At 48.8% G+C, this 21796-nt stretch overlaps 1 protein-coding gene across 1 annotated transcript; it reads right to left on the reverse strand.

The window, feature by feature from the left end:
• Nucleotides 1–14955: 14955 nt before the first annotated feature.
• LOC124245267 (small integral membrane protein 10-like protein 2A) lies at nt 14956–18758 on the reverse strand. The gene is made up of 3 exons (XM_046672520.1): nt 18056–18758; nt 16976–17139; nt 14956–16289 (listed from the first exon to the last, which is right to left on the reverse strand). Exon 1 carries the CDS (start codon nt 18595–18597, stop codon nt 18361–18363), a length of 237 nt encoding a protein of 78 aa, XP_046528476.1. The 5' UTR covers nt 18598–18758; the 3' UTR covers nt 14956–16289; nt 16976–17139; nt 18056–18360.
• Nucleotides 18759–21796: the final 3038 nt, after the last annotated feature.

The raw sequence follows: 21796 nt of genomic DNA on the forward strand, positions 1-21796 counted from the left end.
AAGAACTTTAGCTAAAACCTTCCAATTAGTGTGTCTTACTGTATTTTACTTCCCAGCCACCTACCGCCACCTTCATAAACCAGTTGAATGTCATTTAGTTTCACAGCTTTACCTTTTCTTCTGATGTATTTATTCTAGACCTTTCTGCTACTTAGCACTTGTATAATGAGACTGGAAATGGGGGTGAGGTTGTAAATCATGTTGAAAAAGAGATTGTGAATAAAAATCAACAAATGTGACAGCCCAGGAAAATGTATCCGTATTTCTGGTCTTGCTGGATTTTTTACATTTTTATACAATGAAAATGATATTTTGAAATGAAGATTATTCTGACTCAAATGGGATATAATGGCAAGTTAGACAAATCAGTGGTAGCTGGGGATAGTCCTTTTTTCAGGTTTTCAACTTCATTAATTCAGATTTCATGGTAAAATTGATTTTTCACATATATGAGACAGCGTCCTTCAAAACTTTTAAGTATGTTTTAACATCATTATGCAGTAAAAGCTAGTTATGCCCTTTTTCAGGCTTCTAATAAGTCAGAGATTTAAACTATTGAGTTATAAACATAGAATGTACCAGAGAAAACACTAAACATCTTATTGATCTAAGCTTCTAAGAAGAGGCAAAATTCTGCAGAAAAGAATAGTTACTGAACATTTACTGTGTGTGAAGCACTGCACGTACATAATTTTTATTGGATCCTCCCAGTAACCTTGTGAGACAGGTTTCCATTAGCCTTGTATTTCAAACGGGGGAACAGAGCTCCACATAGTTGAGTAATTGATCAGAGTCACTATTAATAAGTGCCAGTTGGAATTCCAACCTGGGACACCCAACTCCAGAGCTTATAGTGCTGGAACTGCTGTGCTGTCTCTATGAAAAGCCCCAAATGCCTGAAAGAGTCAAGACATTTCCATTACATTATAACATAACTCTGTAGTCATTTTTGAAGTTTAAAATAATTGAGATAATTGATTATTTGAATAAAGTTTCAGGAAATTCTTTCCCAGGTAAAAAAAAATAGAAGATGTTGCAGCATTATTTACAATAGCTAAGATATAGAAACAAGCTAAGTGTCTGTCAACAGATGAAGAGATAAAGAAGATGTGGTGTAAACAACGGAATATTATTCAGCTGTAAAAAAGGAGAGCATGCTGCCATTTGCGAAAACATAGTTGGACCTTAAGGGCATTATGCTCAATGAAATAAGTCAGACAGGGAAAGTCAAAAACCATGTGATCTCACTTATATGTGGAATCTAAAACAAAAACAAAGAAACTCATAGATACAGAGAACAGATTGGTGGTTGCCAGAGGGAGGGGGTGAGGGGGTGAGTGAAATGGGTGAAGGTGGTCAAAAGGTCCAAATTTCTAGTTATAAGATAAATAAATCCTGGGGCTGTAACGTACAGCATGGTGACTATAGTTAACAATACCGTATTGTGTATTTGAAAGTTGCTAAAAGAGTAGATCTTAAAAGTCCTCAACACACACACACAAATTGTAAGTATGCGTGGTGATGGATGTTACCTAGACTTATTGTGGTCATCATTTCACAATATACACGTATGTCAAATCTTCATGCTCTACACCTAAAACTAATACAATGCTATCTGTCGATTATATCTCAGTTTAAAAAACAAGTAGGAGTCAATCTGGCTGCATGTGACGAAAACTACAAAATAGCACTGGTAAGAATGGACAACGGAGGACAATTTACAATCTCGAACATAAAGGATACTACCATAGATTGTAGACCTTGCTCCAGAAGAGAGGCAGTATCACTTAACGGTTAGTGCCATAGACCAAAAAAAATAAAGCAAAATAAGATAAAAGTTGAGGTAATTGATGATTTAAATAGAATTTCAGAAATTCTATTCAGAATTCTATCCCAGGTCAAAAAAAAATAGGACAGCAAGTTATACGCAATACTATTGGATGTTTGAAGGCAGTTCATGTAGTGTGGACTGTAGGGAGGGAGTGAAAAACAGACAACGGTGCTGTGAGTTCATTTAAAATCCTCAAGGCCAAGCAATTTGAGAAATCTGAAAAAAATTTGTGAAAAAGGAAAAAAATCCATTAAAAAAACTTCCAAGTTGTTCAACACCTCTTCCCTCTCCTGAAAGTGTTGTTTTGGTATTTAATCTGCTTAAAATCAATGCATTTAAATATCATTTAATATTTGTGCTTTATAGCTTGGGGCAGTAGGCAAATCTGTTTACTCACTATCACTTAATTTTTCTGGGCTTCCTCTTCTTCACCTTTAAAATGAGGGAGCATTCCACTCTCGTGGTCCATACAGTGCTTTGCAGTTCATAAGGGCTTTTACATTTATTAGCTAATCCTCACAGCCCACAAAGGAAGTAGGGCTTAAGTGGAACTGAAGTTCAGAAACACCAAGGCACTTATCCAAGGTTTCTCAAGGACGCGAGTCCACTCCTGGCTCCCTTTTCCACTTACGAGCTTAAAGCCACCATGAAGCGTCACAAAACCAGGTGGAGAATCACTGTATGTTTAAGGAAAGGGGAAAATATAGTGGGATCATTTTGATGATCATTAAACCAATATTTATCAGTCACCCGCCATGTGGCAGGCATTGTTCTAAGAGCTGGAGATAACTGGGGGACAGGACAGATAAGGATGCTGCCCTCCTGCGGCTCAAATTCTCCAGTGAGAGACAGACAATGAGCGATGTCAACTAAGCGCCGTGTGATGAAGAACTGAGCAAGCATGGCAGAGGGTAGTCAGGAAAGGCCTCTTTGAGATGTCACACTAAGGTGAGGTCTGAATGACAAGAAGGAGGTCCCATGAGATGGTCAAGGCAATCAGGTCAAGGCTTTCCATTCAAAAGGGATAGCCAAAGCACACGTGGCAGGATCACTGGGAGAGCACAGGAGAACGACACAAGAACGGGATTTGGGGCGGGGTCTAAGTGTAAACTCACAGAGCTTTGGGCAGGGAAGAAGTGGGATTTATGTTTTTCAAGATTTGACCTTGCTGCTGTGTATAGAATGGAGGGGCAAGAATAGAGACAAGAAAGCTTCCGGTTAGGAGGCTGTCACCTTCATCCAAGCAAGACATGGAGGCAGCTTGGACTCAGGAAATGGTCAAGGAGATGGCTATAAAATGCCTCTCCTTGTCCAACCTATTTTTTCCCCTCCAACTGCACCTTGTTACCATCTTTCTGGCATAATTTTAACTGCATTTATTCTATTGCTCAGCTCAAATCCAGATTTGAAACACTGGGAGGAAAAAAATAGCTTTCAAGATTAAAAACGAGAAATCTTAGTTCTTTTTTTTTAAGTATGCTTTTTGGTGAGGAAGATGGGCCCTGAGCTAACATCTGTTGCCAATCTTCCTCTTTTTATTCCTCCCCAAAGCCCCAGTACATAGTTATATATCCCAGTTGTACGTCATTCCAGTTCCTCTATGTGGGATGCCGCCACAGCATGGCCTGATGAGCAGTGTGTAGGTCTGAGCCAGCGAACCGAACTGCTTGGCCATGGGCCCGCCCCTAGTTGTTTCTTGAATGCTTTATGTTTACCTGACCCGGAGCCATTCTGGTTCAGCTATAAGGAGCCTTGTGGAATCCAGTACTATATGGTGCCTAGGCCAGGGCCTTGCTCCTCTTCAGTTTCCAATAAATATTATTAGTGATGACGATGAAACCAAACCAAACCAAACAAAAAGCAACGACAACAAAAGAAACATAAAGATTCTCTTTGGTCTCTCGAATGCTGGGATTCAAAATTCTTCCCACTACAAACGAGTCTGGCTCCAGAGCCTCACTGGGCTGACCCCCCACATGGCGATGAAGTGGCCCAGGTTTGAGGAGTTCCCCGGAAGCAGGGACAGGAAACTGCACACAGTATGACAAGGCCTGCTCCCAGGCAGGGGAAAAGGCGAAGCTACAGGAAGGAATGGAGTAGGGGCAGGAACGTGGCCAAGCTCTTGTCCTTCAATTGTCCTCACAGAGCGGCTGGTGAGGAGAGACAGCAGCAAGAGGCTTGCTCCCATGGCTGCCAGAGGCCAGGGGTGCAGGCACACTAGGTCTCAGGATGTTTCTCGCAAAACTGGGAGCCAGCAGAGGAAGACTGTGAGCTTCAGGGAGGCTCATTGCGGATTCAAGCAGTAGTACAACCGTCGAAGTGTGGCTTTGTCTTTTCCAAAGCTGGAAAACTGTGCATGGATAGAATTCCCTCTGTTTTATGTTTCCTTTTTTCTCCTATTTGATGTCTGCTACCCCTCTGTGTAGCTGAGAGCGAGCCCATGAGAAATAGATGAACGAGGTGCAGACAAGGCGGAGGGAATGAGTTGTTTCTGCGGGCCAGTGCGTTGTGGTGGTGCCATTGCTGTGCAGGTGGCTGCCCCAGCCACCACCTCTGGGCCCTTCCTACATGCCAGGCACTTGCACTCACACAGCGGCCCCTGATCCCTATGACAGCCTGCGAGGCGGCCACTGCACATACTGCTTTTACAGTCACGAAGCTGGGCTCAGAGAGGCGGAGTGGTATTCCCACAGCCCCTGTAAGGTGCTGGAGCTGCTGTATCTAAGGACACAGTTTGCGCCCTTGCTACTGACAGAGCGCGGCCTTTTGCCGTCCCTGAGACTGAACAGCTCATAGGACTCACTACGAATAAGGTTAATGGCTAGTAAAGACTAGCCCTCATTTGCTGGCCGCTTCCACCTGCCAGGCAGCGTGCTCAGCGTTTACTGACAGATTGCGTTATTTCACTGATTCCTCAGAGAATTACTAGTTATTTTGAATTACTAATCATTTTGCAGATGGAGAAAGTGAAGCTCAGAGAGTGTAGGGGACCTGGACAGTGTCCCCCCACTCATAACCGGAAAGCCAGGGTTCAAACCCCGCTGGTTTCCCCCTCTGGAGCCTGCTGGAACCGCATTGCGCCTAGTTTAAAGATGAGACTGACCAGCTCCCCGTGTTAATGGTGTTCTGAAAAGACCCTGGTGCCTTCCGGGGCAGCCTTGCTCCTGGTTGTGTGTGAGAATCACTGTTGTGGCCTGCAGAGAAATCGGAAGCACATAATCAGTTCGTAGGTTCTTATTTGCTCAAGATCTTGCACCTTGTATAACTTTTGAAAACCTACGTATCTCATCTTCACGGCTTATTCATTTACGGAAAGTTAATAGTGTCAAAGCAGCGTGAAATGCTCCTTGCGCCAGCCCTAGTCTGGCCTGTGCTAGTGGAGCAGCGCCATCTACTGGCTGCTCCCTTGACCTACATCAGAGAGCCCCGGCGCGTGGGAGGGGAGGGGAAGTGGTGGGGTGGGGTGGTGGTCCTAAGGCCTTCCGGGAGAGGGACAGTCACCCTGGCAAGCAGGTTTGGGTAAGGGGAAGGGAAGAAAGATCTTGGGGCACAGGAAGGGAGTGAGGGCAGTGAGCGTCAGTGTGAAACTGCAGAGCCTCGGCTTTAGCCCGTTTGGCTGCGACTCCCAGGGTGATGTGGTCTGACTTTTTATTAAATGTCACATCGGGGCTAAGCGCGCCCAGCAGAGCGTCCTCGAACTGCACTAACTCGAAGGTGGCATGTATTACGGTTTTGTCTCTTACATGTATGTCATGATTTTGAGTTAATTTTCATATATGGTGTGAAGTAAGGGTCAGGTTTCGTTTTTAAAGAGATGCTTTCCCAATGTTTCCAGCACTATTTGTTGAAAATATTATCCCTTCTCTGTTGGATTGCCTTGACGCTTCTGTCAAAAGTCAGTTGTCCACATAGTTGTGAGAATGTTCTGGACTCTCTGTTCTGTTCCATTGATCTCTGCTTTATGCGATACCACACTGCCTGCATTATTGTTGTATGGCGAGTCTTAAAACCAGGTGGTGTAAGTCCTGCAACTTTGTTCTTTTTCAAAATTGTTTTGCTGTCCCAAGCCTTTTGCATTTCTATGGAAACGTTGGAATCACCTTTCGGTTTCTTTAAAAAGTCCTGCTGTGACTTTATTGGGAATGCGCTGAATCGACAGATCAGGTTGGAAGAGCTGACCTCTAGCAACATTGTCTTCAAATCTGTGAGCATGGTATATTTCTCCATTGGTTTGTGGATGTATTCTTTAATTTTTTGTAGTTTTCAGTTCTTCCATATCTTTTGTCGAATTTATCCCTAAGTTCATATTTCTACAAAAAAGATACAAATGGCCAACAAGCAAATGAAAAGATGTTTGACATCATTAGTCTTTAGGGAAATGCAAATTAACATTACAATGAGATGCTACTTCACGCTAGGATAGCCATAATTTTAAAAAAGGAAAATAACAAGTGTTGGAGAGGATGTGGAAAAATTAGGACCATCATCCATTACTAGTGGGGGTGTAAAATGGTGCAGCCTCTCTGTAAAACAGTGTGGTGGTTCTTCAGTGAGTTAAACACAGAACTACCATGTGACCCAGTAATTCTAATCCTAGATATGGACCCCCAACATTAAAATCAGGTGTTCAAGCAAAACTTGTACATGAATGTTCACAGTAGCACTATTCACGATGGCCCAAAGGTGGAAACAATACAAACGTCCATCACCAGATGAATGGATAAACAAAATGTGCTCTATCCATAAAATGGAATATCATTTAGCCATAAAAAGGAACAAGGTACTGATACACACAACAATGTGGATGAACCTCCAAAACGTTACGCTAAGTTAAAGAAGCCAGATATAAAAGGTCACATGTCATCTGATCCCATTTTTACGAAATATCCAGCATAGGCATATACACAGAGACAGAAAGCATATTTGTGGTTGCCAGGGGCTGGGGTGGGGAAAGAACATGGACTGACTGCTTAATGGGTATGACGTTTCCCTTTGTGGTGATGAAAATGTTCTGGAACTAGATAGTGGTGATGCTGCACAACATTGTGAATGTGCTTCATGCCACTGAATTGCCTACTTTAAAATGGTTAAAATGGCAAATTTTATGTTATATGTGTTTTGCCACAATAAAAAGGTCAATTGATCATGAATGTAAGGCTATGTTTATAGTCTCTCAGTCTGTTCCCTTGATCGTGCACCTATCTCTGCACCAATGCCACACTGTGTTCATTACTGTGGCTCTCTAAGAAGTTCTGAAATAGATGCAGTAAGTCCTGCAACTTTGTTCTTCTCTTTCAAAGTGTAGGGCTGTTTAAGTTAATATACATTTCCACATACATTTTAGGATCAGCTCATCGATTTCTACAGGAAAGTCCGCTGAGATTTTGATAGACATTGTGTTCAATCTACAGATAAATTTGGGGAAGACTGCCATCTTGACAATATTGAGTCTACCAATCCATGAAACGTCTCTTCATTTAGAGCTTCTTTAAATCTTCCCAGCAATGTTTTGTGATTTTTAGTATGCAAGTCTCACACATATTTTATCTGACTTCTCCCTAAGTCTTTTATTCTTTTTAAGGCTATTGTGAATCAAATTATTTTCTTAGTTTCATTTTTGGAATTTTTGTTGCTAGTATATAGAAATACAATTGATATTGTAATATTGATCTTGTGTCCTGTGACCTTGCTAAATTTGTTTACAGGTCTTGTAGCTTTTTTGTGTGTGTGCATGTCTTGGGATTTTCTCCATATACGATCATCTGTGAGCAAAAACAGTTTTATTTCTTCCTTTCCAATCAGTAGGGTTTTGTTTTGGTGTTGGTGGGGAGCTTATTCCACTGGCTAGAACCTCCCGTACAATGTTTCATAGAAATGGCAAAAGTGGACATTCTGCATTGTCCTCAATATAAGGGCAAACATTCACTCTTTCACCAGTAAGTATGATGCACGCTGTGAGTTTATGTAGACACTTTATTAAGTTGAGGAAGTTCCCTTCTATTCCAAATTTGTTGAAAGTTTTTTTTTATCACGAATGGCCGTTGGATTTTGTCAAATCTGTTTTCTGCATCTACTGCAATGGGCATGTTTCCCCCTCCTTGTTCTATTAATATAGAGTATAACATTAGTTGATTTTCAGATGTTAAACCAACTTTGCATTCCTGGGATAAATCCCACTTGCTCATGGTATATATCTCTAGGATGTTTGGACCAGGTCTTCCCTGGTCTCCTTAATTCCCATTCACAGAGGATGTTGTCTATGAGGCAGAAGAAAAAGACTCCCAGTGTAGGGGGATGTGGAGCCACCAGCCTCTTCTAAGACTGCAGCCCTGCTCAAAAAGCCATACCTTCCATGCCAGGCTCCTATGCTCCCAGGGACCCCACAGAGGAGCCCCTCTACCCCTGAGGCCCAAACCCCAGCCCATTTCCCTATGGCCGCCATATTTGTGCCCTCACCAGTGAAGAGAGGAGCCAGAATGTCCCCACCCACCACCTCTTACTGGCCGCAAGAGCCCACCCACTCCACGCCTATTGGCTGGATGGCAGTGGGGCTGGGCCCCGCATGACACGTGCTCAAAGGCACCGAGGTAGGGCACGTGCCAACTCCTATGGTGACAGCAGTGTCCCTTGGGGCAGGAGCACAGAGACTGAGGAATGGAAGCAGGAGGCACGAGCTCTTAAAAGGCCACTGTGGCTAGAGGGCATCTGTGAGGCAGCAGCTGCCACAAAGTCAGGCCTTGTGCTTCGTCTCTGTGGTGTGTGCCCAGGCCTTGGGGACATCAGGACCATGGTTAGGCTTCTGCCCAGGGCTGTGACCTTCTTCCAGAGGAGGGTGGACTCTGCGGAGGAGGAGTGCCCGAGGCAGCCTGGGGTCCCACCAGGTACCCTCTCAGTCCCCTTGTCCCCTACACAAGGACCCTCCCCAGGGGGCTCCCCCACCCCTGCCCGGGTGGTAGGGCGTGGCTCCATCTTATGTGCATGGGGGGGGCGTGTCCCTGATCCCCGAGAGCTGGGCCTGCACCCACCCGAGCGCCAAAGTCCCCAATCGGTCCAAAGGTGGGATGGTGGTGGCAGAGAAGTGCGTGAGGACACTTCCCCTCCCCTGCATTTCCCACATCTGCTGTGGTGCCTGGGATGGTTCTTAACAAATGAAGCTGCATTCAAGTACCTGGAACCTAATCAGGGGATGACGCGCTGACCCTGCTGTCCCCGTCGTCATCATTGTGGTGACTGTATTAACAGAAGGGCTCATGTATTAACTGAAGTCTCTCATCGACATTGTGGTTCCTTCTATTACTATTTGGATTCCTAATAGGCTGTGATTTGTTCGTTTCACTGCTGTCGTTAGACGCGTACAGGTTGGACTGTCCATCTTACCAATAGATGTTTCATGTGTGGTTCTTTGATTTGTTTTGTCAGGAATTAAAAATGCCATTTCTTCAGCCATTTCTCCAAGGTTCTGTGGCCCTGTTTCCTGGAGAAATTCTTGTTTAGAAACAAAGATCTTATTTCTATGTTGGTTGAAAACCCTGAGATTGCAACGGTACCTCTGGTATCAGTCCAAGAGCAGAGGGATCACGCAGGTTTCGCTCTCTTTCCACCTTTCCGTGTTTCTAGCTCCTGCAGAGGTGGAGGCCCCTGCCTCCCGGCCTCCTCGCACATTTGCTTCTGTGCACAGTCCTGCTGCATGCACTCTGACCCTCGGGCAGCCTTCCCACCAGACCCTCACTCACTCCTCTCACAGGCCCTGGCTGCCATCAGGCTGCCTTCGCACCTTTTGGGGGCAGGCTCGCAGCCACCATTCTACCCTTGGGTGTTTAGACAACAAGGAAGGAAGGAAGGAGGGCCCTGTCCTCCAAGGAAGGAAGGCTTGGGGAGAGCAGGGGGATCTCCTTGCCTCTGGAACCCTGTCACAGAGCTGGCTTGCATTCACCACTCTGTTGTAACTGCCACTTCAGATAGCTGGACTTTAGTTCTCCAGGAGCATCCTCCCAAGTGAGCTGACCCCAGGGCTGCTGGGCTGACTGCAAAGTGAGGTCTCGGGGTTGGTAAAGGCCGTTAGTTCTAAACATGCATAAGCAAGGACTCGGATCAGTTATCGGGGAGTGGAACGTTCTCTCGGCTCCTCCCGGGGCAGTTTCCTGTGAGAGCGTTGCCCCAGTTAACTGCCAATTACATGGAAAGAACATTTCGTTCCTCACCTGCTCGGGATGTTTGAGGAGGTACTGTGTACGCAACTGGTGAGAAGTGTAATTTTACTGTTGAAACTACACCAAAGGTACACGTTGTTTTGATGGTGTAAAGAACATGCTTCACAGTTGAAAAGGTAACATCAACTGACATTCCCTGACCAAAGGGGAAAAAATAGATACGCAGGACTAATTGAGGGCTGAACAAAAAGATATAGATGAGAATTTCCCCATCCATTAAATCTTAATAAAAAATACAGTTAATGACATATGTCATCTAGAGCAATGTCATTTTAAGTTTACAGAAATGTTTGTCTAAACATTAATCAAATATTTCTTTCCAAATTAGCTTTTATGTTTGAAACAATACCATTTTACTGTGTGGTGCAGCTCATCTTCACCAGGGAGGTTGAGTTACTGAGATTACAGAAAACCCAAGTTATTGGCTGATTTATTTTTAAGTTTTTGTCATAGCCAGAGCCCTGCAGACAGATCATGAAGCCAGGAAAAAGCTGAGTTGGGACTGGATCTCATGCCTTCTGAGCTGTAGGTCTTGTGTTTATAGCCAGCCGTAACATTGTCATGAGTAAGGACGAATACTATTGAGAAAGAGGCAAGTGCGAAAGTGAAATCTTCTGGTTTGGTCTGATTTGCCTCGAAACCGGATCTTCTCCCTAGGTTGCCTGGACTTGCCCAAGACCTTACCCTTCTCTTACTCAGTTTATTCCCCCAGTATTATGAACACCCACTACGTGCCAGGCACTGTTCTGGGTGCTGGGGGCACAGCAGAGAACAACAAAAGGAATCCTTGCCCTCATGGAGCTGACATGGAAGTGCGGAGAGGCGGCCAAGACTTTTGGAAACATATCAATAATGGAGAAGAGGGAGTGACATCAGCAAAATGGTGACATGGGGATTTCTAGTGTGTGTTCCCCCTGCACACGAAAATACCTTCATAAGAGCGAAGGATTCCAGGTGAGGGATTACAACACGTGGGTGAAGCACAGAAATAAGAAAAGATGCATTGAGGAGAGTAGGAAAGATAGATTTACGTGGCCCCCTCCCCGCTCCCCCAAGCCCTATCAGCCCAGCACAGAGAGAGAAACCTCACCCATGGGAGGAGTGTCAAGTGAGCACCCGACTTCACAGCAGACCACAGAGCAAGCTGGCCTCAGAACCAGGCCCACTCCCCTGCCCCTAGGTCCTAGGTTCTAAAAATAGAACTACATATGATCCAGCAATCTCACTTCTGGGTATATATCTGAAGGAAATGAAAACAGGATATTGAAAAGACATCTGCATTCCTATGTTCCTTGCAGCATTATTCACAATAGCCAAGATATGGAAACAACCTATGTGTCCATCAATGGACAAATGGATAAAGAAGATGCAATATATATATATGTGTGTATGTATATATACACAAACACACACACACACATACATATACACACACAATGGAATATTATTCAATCATGAGAAAGAAGGAAGTTCCTCCATTTGTGACAACATGGATGGACCTTGAGGGCATTATGCTAAGTGAGATAAGAAAAACAGAGAAAGACAAATACTGTATGATATGACATATGGAATCTAAAAAAGCCAATTTTGTAAAAACAAAGAGTAGAATGCTGGTTACCAGGGGCTGCTGGGTGGGGGGACCTGGGGAGATGTTGTTTAAGGGTGTAAACTTGCAAGTAGTAGATAAATAAGTTCTGGAGATGTAATGCACAGCATAGTGATTATAGTCAAAAACATTGTATCATAGACTCCAAAGTTGCTAATAGACTAGGTCTTAAATGTTCTCACCACAAAAAAGAAATGGTAATTATGTGATGTGGTGGAGGTGTTAGCTAACACTACAGTGGTAATCATATTGCAATATATAAATGTATCAAACCAACATGTTGTACACCTTAAACTTACACAATTTATATGTCAATTGTATCTCAATAAAAAAATTACTCCCTGTAGTTGAAAAGAGAAATACAAATGGCCAATGGGCATATGAAAAAATTTAATCTTGATATGTATTCAAAGGCATGCAAACTACTATCAAAGTAAATTATTTGGCTTATCCAATTGAGATTTAAGAACAAGACTTCGGTCCATGTAAAGGGGAGGAGAAGAAGGAAAGGATCTGGGTCCTTATCCCAAGACACTTGGAGACTGGATTTAACTCTGACTATAAACTGGGGATATTGGGGAAGCAAGAGTTTTAGGGAAATAATGGGTTAAATGAAAGATTACACTGATCTTGAGGAGAGAGAAATACACTCAGCTTGAGGCAATGAAAGGCAGTAACAAATTTTGAAACATCTGTTGTTACCCAGAATTGCCACCCTTGTCTCAAAACACTCTCATTCCTGAGTGGAGTGAGTAACTTGGCACCACGACTCTGGAGGGTGTCAAAAGCGCTAAAGCTTGCATATCCTTTGGCCCTCTTCTAGGAATATATGTTAAGAAATTGATCATACGCCACAGCATTTATCCACAATGGCATCTGTCACTGCATCGTGAACAAAAACAACAAAAAGCAAACCAAATCCTCACAACAACCAAAACCCAACCCCACAAACAACAATAAAGGAAAACAACCGCGAGGCATTGGGAAACACATGATGAAACCTTCATACAAGAGATACTGTGCAGCTTTAGATGCAGAAAAAAAATTAATCACATGCTAAGATACACGTGAAGGGGGGAGTAGGTTTCAAAGTCATATGTTCCTAATGTTGCATATATAAAAGACATACACACAAAGTGAAAATTCACCCCAAATTTAGCAGTTTCCCTTAGGGGTAGGGTGGCTGGGATTCTGTGCACTGTTTCTGTTTCTCGTGTTCTACTGTATGGGCTCTAGTGCTCCAGGAATTGCCAACTCGGCTGCTGTTTTGCCCTCTCCTGACTCAGTTGCTTAGATCCCAGTCAATCTCCAGAGGTGGGAGGTAGGGGAGAAGACAGGTGGGCCCATCTCAGCGTGGCCCTAGCTGCTGCCATTGGGGAGCTCCATACTGAGAAGGCCCCCAGTTCTGACCCCCAAGCCCTGGATTTCTTATCTGTCTCCTGGCCCCTACCTAGAAAGGACAGGGTCATCTTCAGCCTGTGCCATTCCCCCACTCCTCCAGCCCAATTCCCTGACCCTCCAGAGGGCACTGGGCCCTCAGGAAAAAAGCTTCTGCTTGGCGTTCTAGTTAAGACTGGGGCCCAATCCTCAGTTTCTCTGTAAAATGGGAATAATGGTTGGGTGGTGTTGGTTCACAAACTGGCCCCCGTACACAGAGGGCAAGGAGAACTGAAGATAGAGGCAGACCACTCCAGATTGGTAGGTGGCAGGTATAATGAGCAAGGGAACTTACATATGAAGCTTGTCTTGGGAGGCCGAAAGATGAGTAGATCTCTGCCCCTGCCCCCGTCCCCCAGAATCTTGAAAGTTTATATAGAGGTTAAATGGAGTTTGTCACATGTTCTCAACAGCACCTTACTCTCTCCTGGCTGTGTCCTTGAAACAGCTCCGACTATGGGAACGGTGGGTGGAAGATCCATTTCAAGGACAGGGGAGGGGCTGAGGAGCCTCTGATTGCCCAGGTCCAGCTTGTGGGTCAACCAGCAGTCATGTCCTCTTGATGACCTCTTCCAACAGGCAGCTGTGGTGACTATGATGAGATTGCAGAAGCAAAGCACCCAGCATGTGCCTGGCACTGGGTGGGCTCTTATCACATGTCGGTTCCCTTTACTTGGTTTCTTCTCCTCATAGTGACAAGGCTGCTCCAGGTGAGACATGAGGACAAACATTGGATAGGGATCATCATACTGAATGCCCACAACCACCCTGAAGGCTCCTTGCTGAAAATGCATGAGTGTGCAAGGCTGGCCTGGGGCCATGCCGTGCTCAGTGGAAGGGCTAGGCTCAGGGCTCCACTCTTACCCAGAGCAGGACGACCCTGCCTGCCTTCTTCCATAGCAGGAAAGGGTGGTCCTCCCTCCTCAGCGGGCCTTGGACCCCGAGCTCTGGTCTGATCCTGTCCTGACTTGGTTGTGCCAGCCTACATGAACCCTGGAGTGGGTGCGGGACCATCAAGGACTGAACAGGATCATCTGGACAAAGGAGAGTGAAGCTCAGGGCACTGGCAGGGACTGGGGTCCATCCCTCCTATGGTGGCAGATATTGGAAGGGTCCCTCTTGTCAGGGTGCCTTGCCCCAGGCTGTGCTCCTCAGTGGCCATAACCCCGTGTCCTCAGGCCACCTCCCTCCTGGGGCCTGTGGGCCTTCCTTCCTCGGTTGCAGATGCTGCGCTCCGCCCCGGACTCCCTCATCCAGCCCTCTGCCCGCCTGCCCACCCTTACCCTGCAGCAGCCTCAGTGCCCCTGGCCCGGCTTCTCTGGGGAGGCCCTGAGGGGGGCTCTGAAGAGGCAGGTTGGGTCTAGAGTGGGGGAAGGGAAGCAGGTTTCTGGTCCTGGTGGTTTATCCTCTCCAAAACTCCGCATCCTCCTAGCCAGCAGGGAGGCAGGGGACTTGCCATCTGCTGCCGCTGGGGGGCCTCCAGGTGACACAAAACCATCTGCAGTCTATTTCACCTCACCTCCCCCAGCCCACCCTCGGGGTTGAACTGAAGTAAGTGCTTTCTAATACCAGGCTCTACAATGAAGACTTAGGTATTAGGTTATTCAAACGAACGTTCTGTATGGGACAAACTGTCACCTCTCAGGCCAGGCCTATGCTGCTGACTTCTCCTCACGGGGACAGTGGTCCAGGTCAAGTCGGGCCTCCGAGCATCCTCTGAACAGGCCCGACATCCCCGCCACAGCCCGACCCCCCTACAGCCCTCTGAGGGTGCTCTCCGTAGCTCCTGGCCATCAGCAGGGTGACCTCACCACCCGCCCCTCTCTCCTCCAAAGCTACAAGCTACCGCATCACACCAGAAACAGGAGGCCTCCAGTTTTATTGTATTTTATTGAACTCAAAGACTTATTATTTTTTACTTAGACAACAAGATGTGACAACAGCAGGAACAAGACCATTATCTCTGACCAGATTGTGCTGCCAGTACAGAGTTCACACACAGAAAAGTGAAAGTCATCTTACTCAGGTCGGTCTTTGATTTTGTAGAAGCTCCGCTACCTGAAAAGCAGGCTGCAAATAAATAAAGTGCACTGAGAGCCCGTCGAGCAGCCAGGGCCCAGGGGAGGAGGGAAGGGGGGAGAGCAGAAGCGTGCTAACTACTCAAGGCCAGACGGTAAGGAAAGCAGGGGCAGGAACTCAGGCTGAGGACCCACCCCCCACCAACCCCTCTGAGCCCAGCCAGCCAGAGCCAGAGCCATCTGGACTTGCTGCGCCCCTCTTTGTGGGGTGGGGCTCTCTGAGGAGAGGAGGTCTCTGAGGCCAGGGCCCCTGAGGCTGTGCCCTGTCTGTGGGGAAGTGGCCTCCTAGGCCCCAGGTAGGTCGAGCTGAGCCGCTTGCCCAGGGAGGGCCAGGCACCCAGTGCGCTCATCCTGCCCCACAGCAGCACCCCACCCCACCACACACGCGCACACACTCACACTCGCACACACGTTCAGTGAAGAGCCTCCCTCATGCCATTCTCAGGCCTTCCTCCTCCCCGCCTGGCTGGCTCAGAAAGATGCTGGAGTCACCCAGAGGGTGACACCTGGGCTTGAAAGGGGCACATCTGTGTGTCAGCCCCAAGGAGGCCCCTCGTCCTCCTCTCCTCTCATGCAGCCCCGTGTTGCTCTCATCTCTCAGAGGCTGCCCGGAGATCGATGGATGGAGTCAGCAGGCTGGCAGGCTCCCAGAAGTGGTCCTGGGTGGACAGAGTTGGGGTGGAGGGGACCACTAGGATGGGGGCTCCCAGGAGACTTGGCACAAGGAAGGAAGCCATCAGGCCCCGTCTGTGCGAAACTGCGGGGGCCACATGGTGGCTCTGGTCCAGCCTCAGTCCCTGGGATGAGAGGCGGAGATCTTCACCCAGGACTCAGGCTCCTGCTGGGCAGCTGAAGAGGGCACATGGTGTGGGAGTGGGCCACTGTCTCTGGGCTTGAACAGGCTGCTGCGGTTTTCAGTCCCAGGGACTCTGAGTACATGGGCCTGGAGCAACCAGTGTCAGAGCAGCTGTGGGAGCGGGGTGGGTGGTGAGGGCCAGGGTCTCTCCTGGCGCCCCTCTGGGCTGCCCCTGGCCATCCTGGTATGCCAGTCAGCAGCACACCCAGGGCCTCTAGGACCAATCCAAGCCCATCCAGAGGAGATTCTCCTGTGTGATCCTGGGCTGAGACTGGGGACAGAGAGATGGGGTCATGTCCCATCCCACCCCAGGGTTAGCCCTTCCCCCTCCTGGTTACATCATGTCCCACCCCACCCCTCCACCCAAACTCAGAGGCTTGTGCCACCCAACTGCTGTGGAGCCCTTGGTCAAGCCTGAGGTGGGGGTGGGGATTGGGGAGGCCAGGCTCTGTGGGTGAGGACCTGGGCTCCCTGTGGGGGGCGGGGGGGGGGGGGGGGGGGGGGCGGTGGGGGGGGGGCCCCGGGCCCCCCGGGGGGGGGGGGGGGGGGGGGGTGCTGGGATTCATCTCTCTTGCGCCCTTCTCAGCTCAGACTGGCCTCCTGGTTTTCCCTCTGACCTCTCATACGGCTCCAATGAAAGCTGGTTCCACACCTTCCCCACCCTGGACCTCTCTCCCCCTAGGTCCCCTGGGAGCCTTGTGCTCCCCTCCCACATCCCACTGTGCCAGGTCTTGGAGAAGCCTGGGGGGCTGGGGGAGTGCAGGCCTAAGGGCAGATTCAGCTCCACCACTTCTTATCTGTGTGACAAGGGACAATCCCTATCTCCCACAGAGCCCCAGTTTCCCCAATCCGTAGGGGAGAACAGAACCCCTTCATGGTATTGCTGGGAGATCTCAGGGCCCAGATGACAGGGTCTGTCCTTCCGCATGCCGGAACCTGACCACTGGGCTACCTCACCCTTCAGGGCCTCTGCCTGGAAGGCCCTTCCTCTCCTCCTCCATCAGGCCCTTCCCTCAGCTGCTCCCCAGGCAGCTCTAGGTTCAGGGGCGCCCCTGGGCAGCAATTTGACTCTCTTGACAAGGCCAGAGAAGGGGCGGGTCACCACCTACACACAGCAGTTCCTGAAAGATAGAAAGAGAGGGAGACTTGAGAGTTGCCCGCCACCCCGAGAGGTCCCTGTTTCCCCAACTGTTGATTCCTCTACAAGCCCCTTCTCCCTCTGCTCTCCCCACCCAGCCGGAGAGCTGCCCTCTGCTCAAGGAGATTCCCATTTCCCCAGATCCTCTGGGTACACGGTGGGCTGCTGGAGGCCGTCCAGGGCTGGCGGAGGGCATTCTGTGGCACCGGGAGGGCCCTGGGAGGGCTGGAGGGAGCATGGCTGAGATGGTGGAACAGCAAGACCCTAGGGGGAGGGCGAGAGAGGAAGAGTCTTTCCCACTCTTCCCTGTCTGCAAACGCAGGGCTTTGGGGGAGGTCCTCAGAGAGGGCGGAGGGGAGCAACCGGGACAGCAGGAGCAGGCAGAGAGCGGTCCCTGGCCCCAAAGACAGGGCAGGAGGCAGTCTGCAAAGGGCTGTACCAGGAGCTGCAGAGAGCCCCAGGGGCCTGAGGACCCAGAAGGGGACAGACCTGGGGAATGTGTGGCCAAGAATACAACCATCCTTCCAGGTGGTCTACCCCAGGGGGTGGAGGAGAAGGGTGGCAGCATCTTTTCTCCTCTAGGGTCTGCTCCGGGCCCAGGGGGGTGGGGACTGGGCTGTGGACTGGAGGGGACGCCCCGGTCTCTGTCGGTGATGGGCTGACCCTCCGAGATGCAGATGCGAGCTGCCTAGGCTGCCGCCGCCCCTCCCCCCATCTTGCCATCATGACACGGGGATCCAGAGAGCCTGCGTCTGCCCTGCCTTGCCCCTGCTCGGCTCCGCAGCTTTGCGGGAGGGCTTCCTGGGGTCCCTTCCCCCAAACCCCCAAGGGACTTGGACATCTAGATGTCATGGCAACCGCCTCCCTCCAGCCCGCCAGTCCAACCTCTGGTCACCTACCTTGGTGGTCAGGGCCAGCTGAGTCGAGCTCCTGCTGCAGAATTGCTTCTTTCTGGTCCCCTCCCCCCTCGGCCAATGTGAGGCAACAGGTTGGCTGCACTCAAATAATTTTATCGAGCCCGACCGAAAGGGCCCCTCTTGCGAGTTTCTGTGCAATCTGTCATCGGCCGCGACGCGTGTGGGCTGGTGACGGCCCAGGCTGGAGCTCGGGTCTGGCGCAGGGGGTCGGTGGCTAGGGGTCGGGGTCTGGCGCAGGGGGTCGGTGGCGGTAGGGGGTCGGGCCGGGCCGCTGTGGCCGCGGGCGCTCACTCGATCCGCACCTGCAGGCGGACGTTGAGCATCACGGAGGCCACGACGTAGAAGTAGGGGAAGTTCATGCGCAGCCGCCAGGCCAGGTCGAAGAAGGTGAGCAGCGTGCGCGTGAGCCCCTTGCAGAAGGCGCCATAGGAGCCCCGGGCCGCCACCGAGCGCGACAGCCGCACCGCCAGGCCCGACAGGGCCGCCGCCGCCGCCGCCGCGGTCAGAGCCACCGACGCCGCCATGGGCCCGGGCCCGGGCAGGCCCCGCCGACCGGCCGGAGCGCGAGCGGGCGGGCAGGTGGACGCGAGGTCTAGAGCGACCCGCCCCGGCCCGCCCTCAGCCTCCGGCTCCCCGGCTGGGCTCGGGCCACAGCCAGCGCCGCAGCCGCCACCCCTCCTCCGCGGCCCAGGGACGGCTCCGCCCCCTCGCCGGCTCCCTAAGTGGAGGCCGCCGGCGGAGCCCCGCCCCCAGCGGAGCCCAGCCCCTTGCCGGGCGCCGCCGACACAGCCCCGCCCACGGCCACGCCCACGGCAAGCCCCACCCGCGAGGCCGTCCCCTCCCGGGCTCCTGCAAGCGGAGCCCAGGGCCTGAGCGGTTTGGAAGTCGGTGACCCGCAGAGATCGCTCTAGCGGAACGCTCTAGGGCAGAGTGGAGGGCCGGGGGTCTGCACCGCCATGCTGATTCTGTACAGCGCGCTCCGCCGTTCACACCATTCCCCCGCGTCTCCGCAGAAAACCCGGCCAGCCAACCCGTTGTAGCTTTCTCTAATTCGCATTCATTTCTCTGGTAACTCTGTGGAGCGTCAGCAAACCCACACGCGCGTTTTTTCCTTTCTGGTGTGTTTGCTGCTCATGTGTATTTCTTTATTCGTGAATTGCCCCATTGTCCTTCCTTTCACCTGTAGGGGTTGAAACACTTTCCCTCTACTCTCCTAGGTTCAGTACCCCTCTTCAGTCTGTGCAATAAACCCACTACAGGCAGATTAACAGGAGAAAAGGGATACACATTCATTAATTCTTAATATTACGTGCACAGGAGCATCACAGGGAAAAAACAGTGAGCACTCAGAAAGGCAGTGAGATTTGCAAGCTTATATACTGTAATCTTAAAAGGGGAGGAGGAAGGAAGATGTAGGCAATTTCGGGGAGAGAATGATTTTCAGAAAAGATGAACGGGTCCTTAGAAGAGCAGATGGAAGGCGCGGTGATTTGTGCCAGTTTGCCTGGGGTGGTGTGCACTAACAGTCCCCTCTCCTCTAGTAAGAGGCTATCTTCCCCGGCTGATGAAACTTCCAAGGAAGGGACTTAGGCCGGTCAAGTTCCTTCTGGAGGATCTGTCTTTAGGCAGATAAGGGGATTTCAGAGAAAGCCTCTCCCTGCATTTGCTGTTTTTTCAAGTGGCTTCAGCTCAAAATAATCAAAATATCTAAGGTGGCATACTTTGGAGTGGCATGTCCTGAACTCCTTGCTCCCCCCTAGTGATTTCTAAACACTCCTCTTCATCCATTGTTTGCCCTGCGAGCTGCACAGGAGCTTCTCAGGGTCTCATTTGCTCTGGTTCATAGCCTTTTTCTTGCTCCTGGGCATAAAGGCCTTTTCACTGTTGCATCTAAACTTGTTAGTCTAAGCCAAATCTAACCGAAACTCCACCTTGTTTTCAAGACTGTTGAAATGCTCACGCTTCCTCATAGTCATGAGTTTTAAAAGCTGTCTGCAAGAAGTAGATTTACCACGAACTCATCCCAGTTTTCACAGGGAAGGCTGGGCTGAGTATTAAGACCCTCTCAAAATGCCTGTTCACTGTCACACCTGAACATCTCTGTGGCTTCTGTATAACTATTTAAGGAACCCAGCAGCTTCATATACACGGATTGAGCAATGGTCATTCCTACATGGTCAAGGAAAAAAGCGAGTTTCAGAGACACTGGATTATTGTGTGGCATCATGATTTATCAACATAACCATGCGTGGGTATGAATGCATGAAAAAATGCCAGCGCAGATATGTCAAACTACTCCACGCTTTACTTCTGGTGAAGGCAGTAGGAAGGAAGACATACTTCTTACTCTCTATGTATATGTATATCTATAAGTATTACTTGTATAATACAATGAAAAAATTAATTATTTGAAAAAGAAGGGGCCACAGAAATAGAGACCTAAACCACATAGGAGCCCTTTGTTCCAGGCTGGATTCAGCCTCATTCATTCCCAGAGCCTTTTTCCTCCACTCATTTCTGAAACTTCTCCTTGTCCTCATCTCATTTATTTTTAACATTTTATTTTGAAATAATTATAGACTCACAGGAAGTTGCGAAAATAGTACAAAAAAGACCTTGTGCCTTTCACCCAGCTTCCCCAATGGTGATATTTTCTATAGATGCAGCATAATATCAAAACCAGGAAATTGAAATTGGAACATTACCATTAACTAGACTACAGGCCTAATTCAGCTGCCAGCATTTTTGTAACCTGCATTAATTTGTGTATGTGCACATGTATAGCTCTAGCAATTTTATTCCATGTCAGGGTTTGTGTAACCACAACTACAATCAAGCACAAAAATATTTCATCACCACAAAAGAACTCCTTTGGGCTACTTCTTTGTACTCAGTCAGTGACCCTGTACATATTTTGTTGGTTATATCTATTTCATTTTCTTTGGAGTGGCTGTAAGTGTGTTTAATTTTGGTTTCTACATGTTCGTTGTTAGTATACAGAACTGCAATTGATTTTTTAATTAAACTTTTTTATTTTGAGATTTACATGCAGTTGTAAGAAAAAATACAGAGCAACCCCATATACCTTTTACTCAGTTTCCCACAGGCGTAGCATCTTTCAAAACTATAGTAGGAGCTGGCCCCGTGGCCGAGTGGTTAAGTTCGCGTGCTCCGCTGCAGGGTGGCATCCCACATGCCGCAACAAGAAGGACCCACAATGAGGAATATACAACTATGTACCGGGGGGCTTTGGGAAGAAAAAGGAAAAAATAAAAAATAATAAAAAAAAAATTTTAAATTTAAAAAAACTATAGTATGGTATTAAAATCAGGATATCGATGCAATCCATCTATCTTGTTCAGATTTCCCCAATTTATTTGATCTTGTGTGTGTGTGTATTGGTTCCATGCAATTTTATCATATGTGTAGGTTCATGCATCCTCTACCACAGTCAAGATACAGAATAGTGGGGCTGGCCCGGTGGTGCAGCGGTTAAGTGCGCACATTCCGCTTCCATGGCCCAGGGTTCGCTGGCCTGGATCCCAGGTGTGGACATGGCACCGCTCGGCACACTATGCTGTGGCAGGCGTCCCACATATAAAGTAGAGAAAGATGGGCACAGATGTTAGCTCAGGGCCAGTCTTCCTCAGCGAAAAGTGGAGGATTGGTAGCAGTTAGCTCAGGGCTAATCTTCCTCAAAAAATAAATAAAAATAAAATTTTT

This window comes from Equus quagga, chromosome 10, assembly GCF_021613505.1.
Source record: "Equus quagga isolate Etosha38 chromosome 10, UCLA_HA_Equagga_1.0, whole genome shotgun sequence".
Lineage (NCBI taxonomy): Eukaryota > Metazoa > Chordata > Mammalia > Perissodactyla > Equidae > Equus > Equus quagga.

Coding starts and splice junctions, on each gene's coding strand:
- LOC124245267 (XM_046672520.1), bottom strand. CDS start 18,597: ATGGCGGCGTCGGTGGCTCTGACCGCGGCGGCGGCGGCGGCGGCCCTG.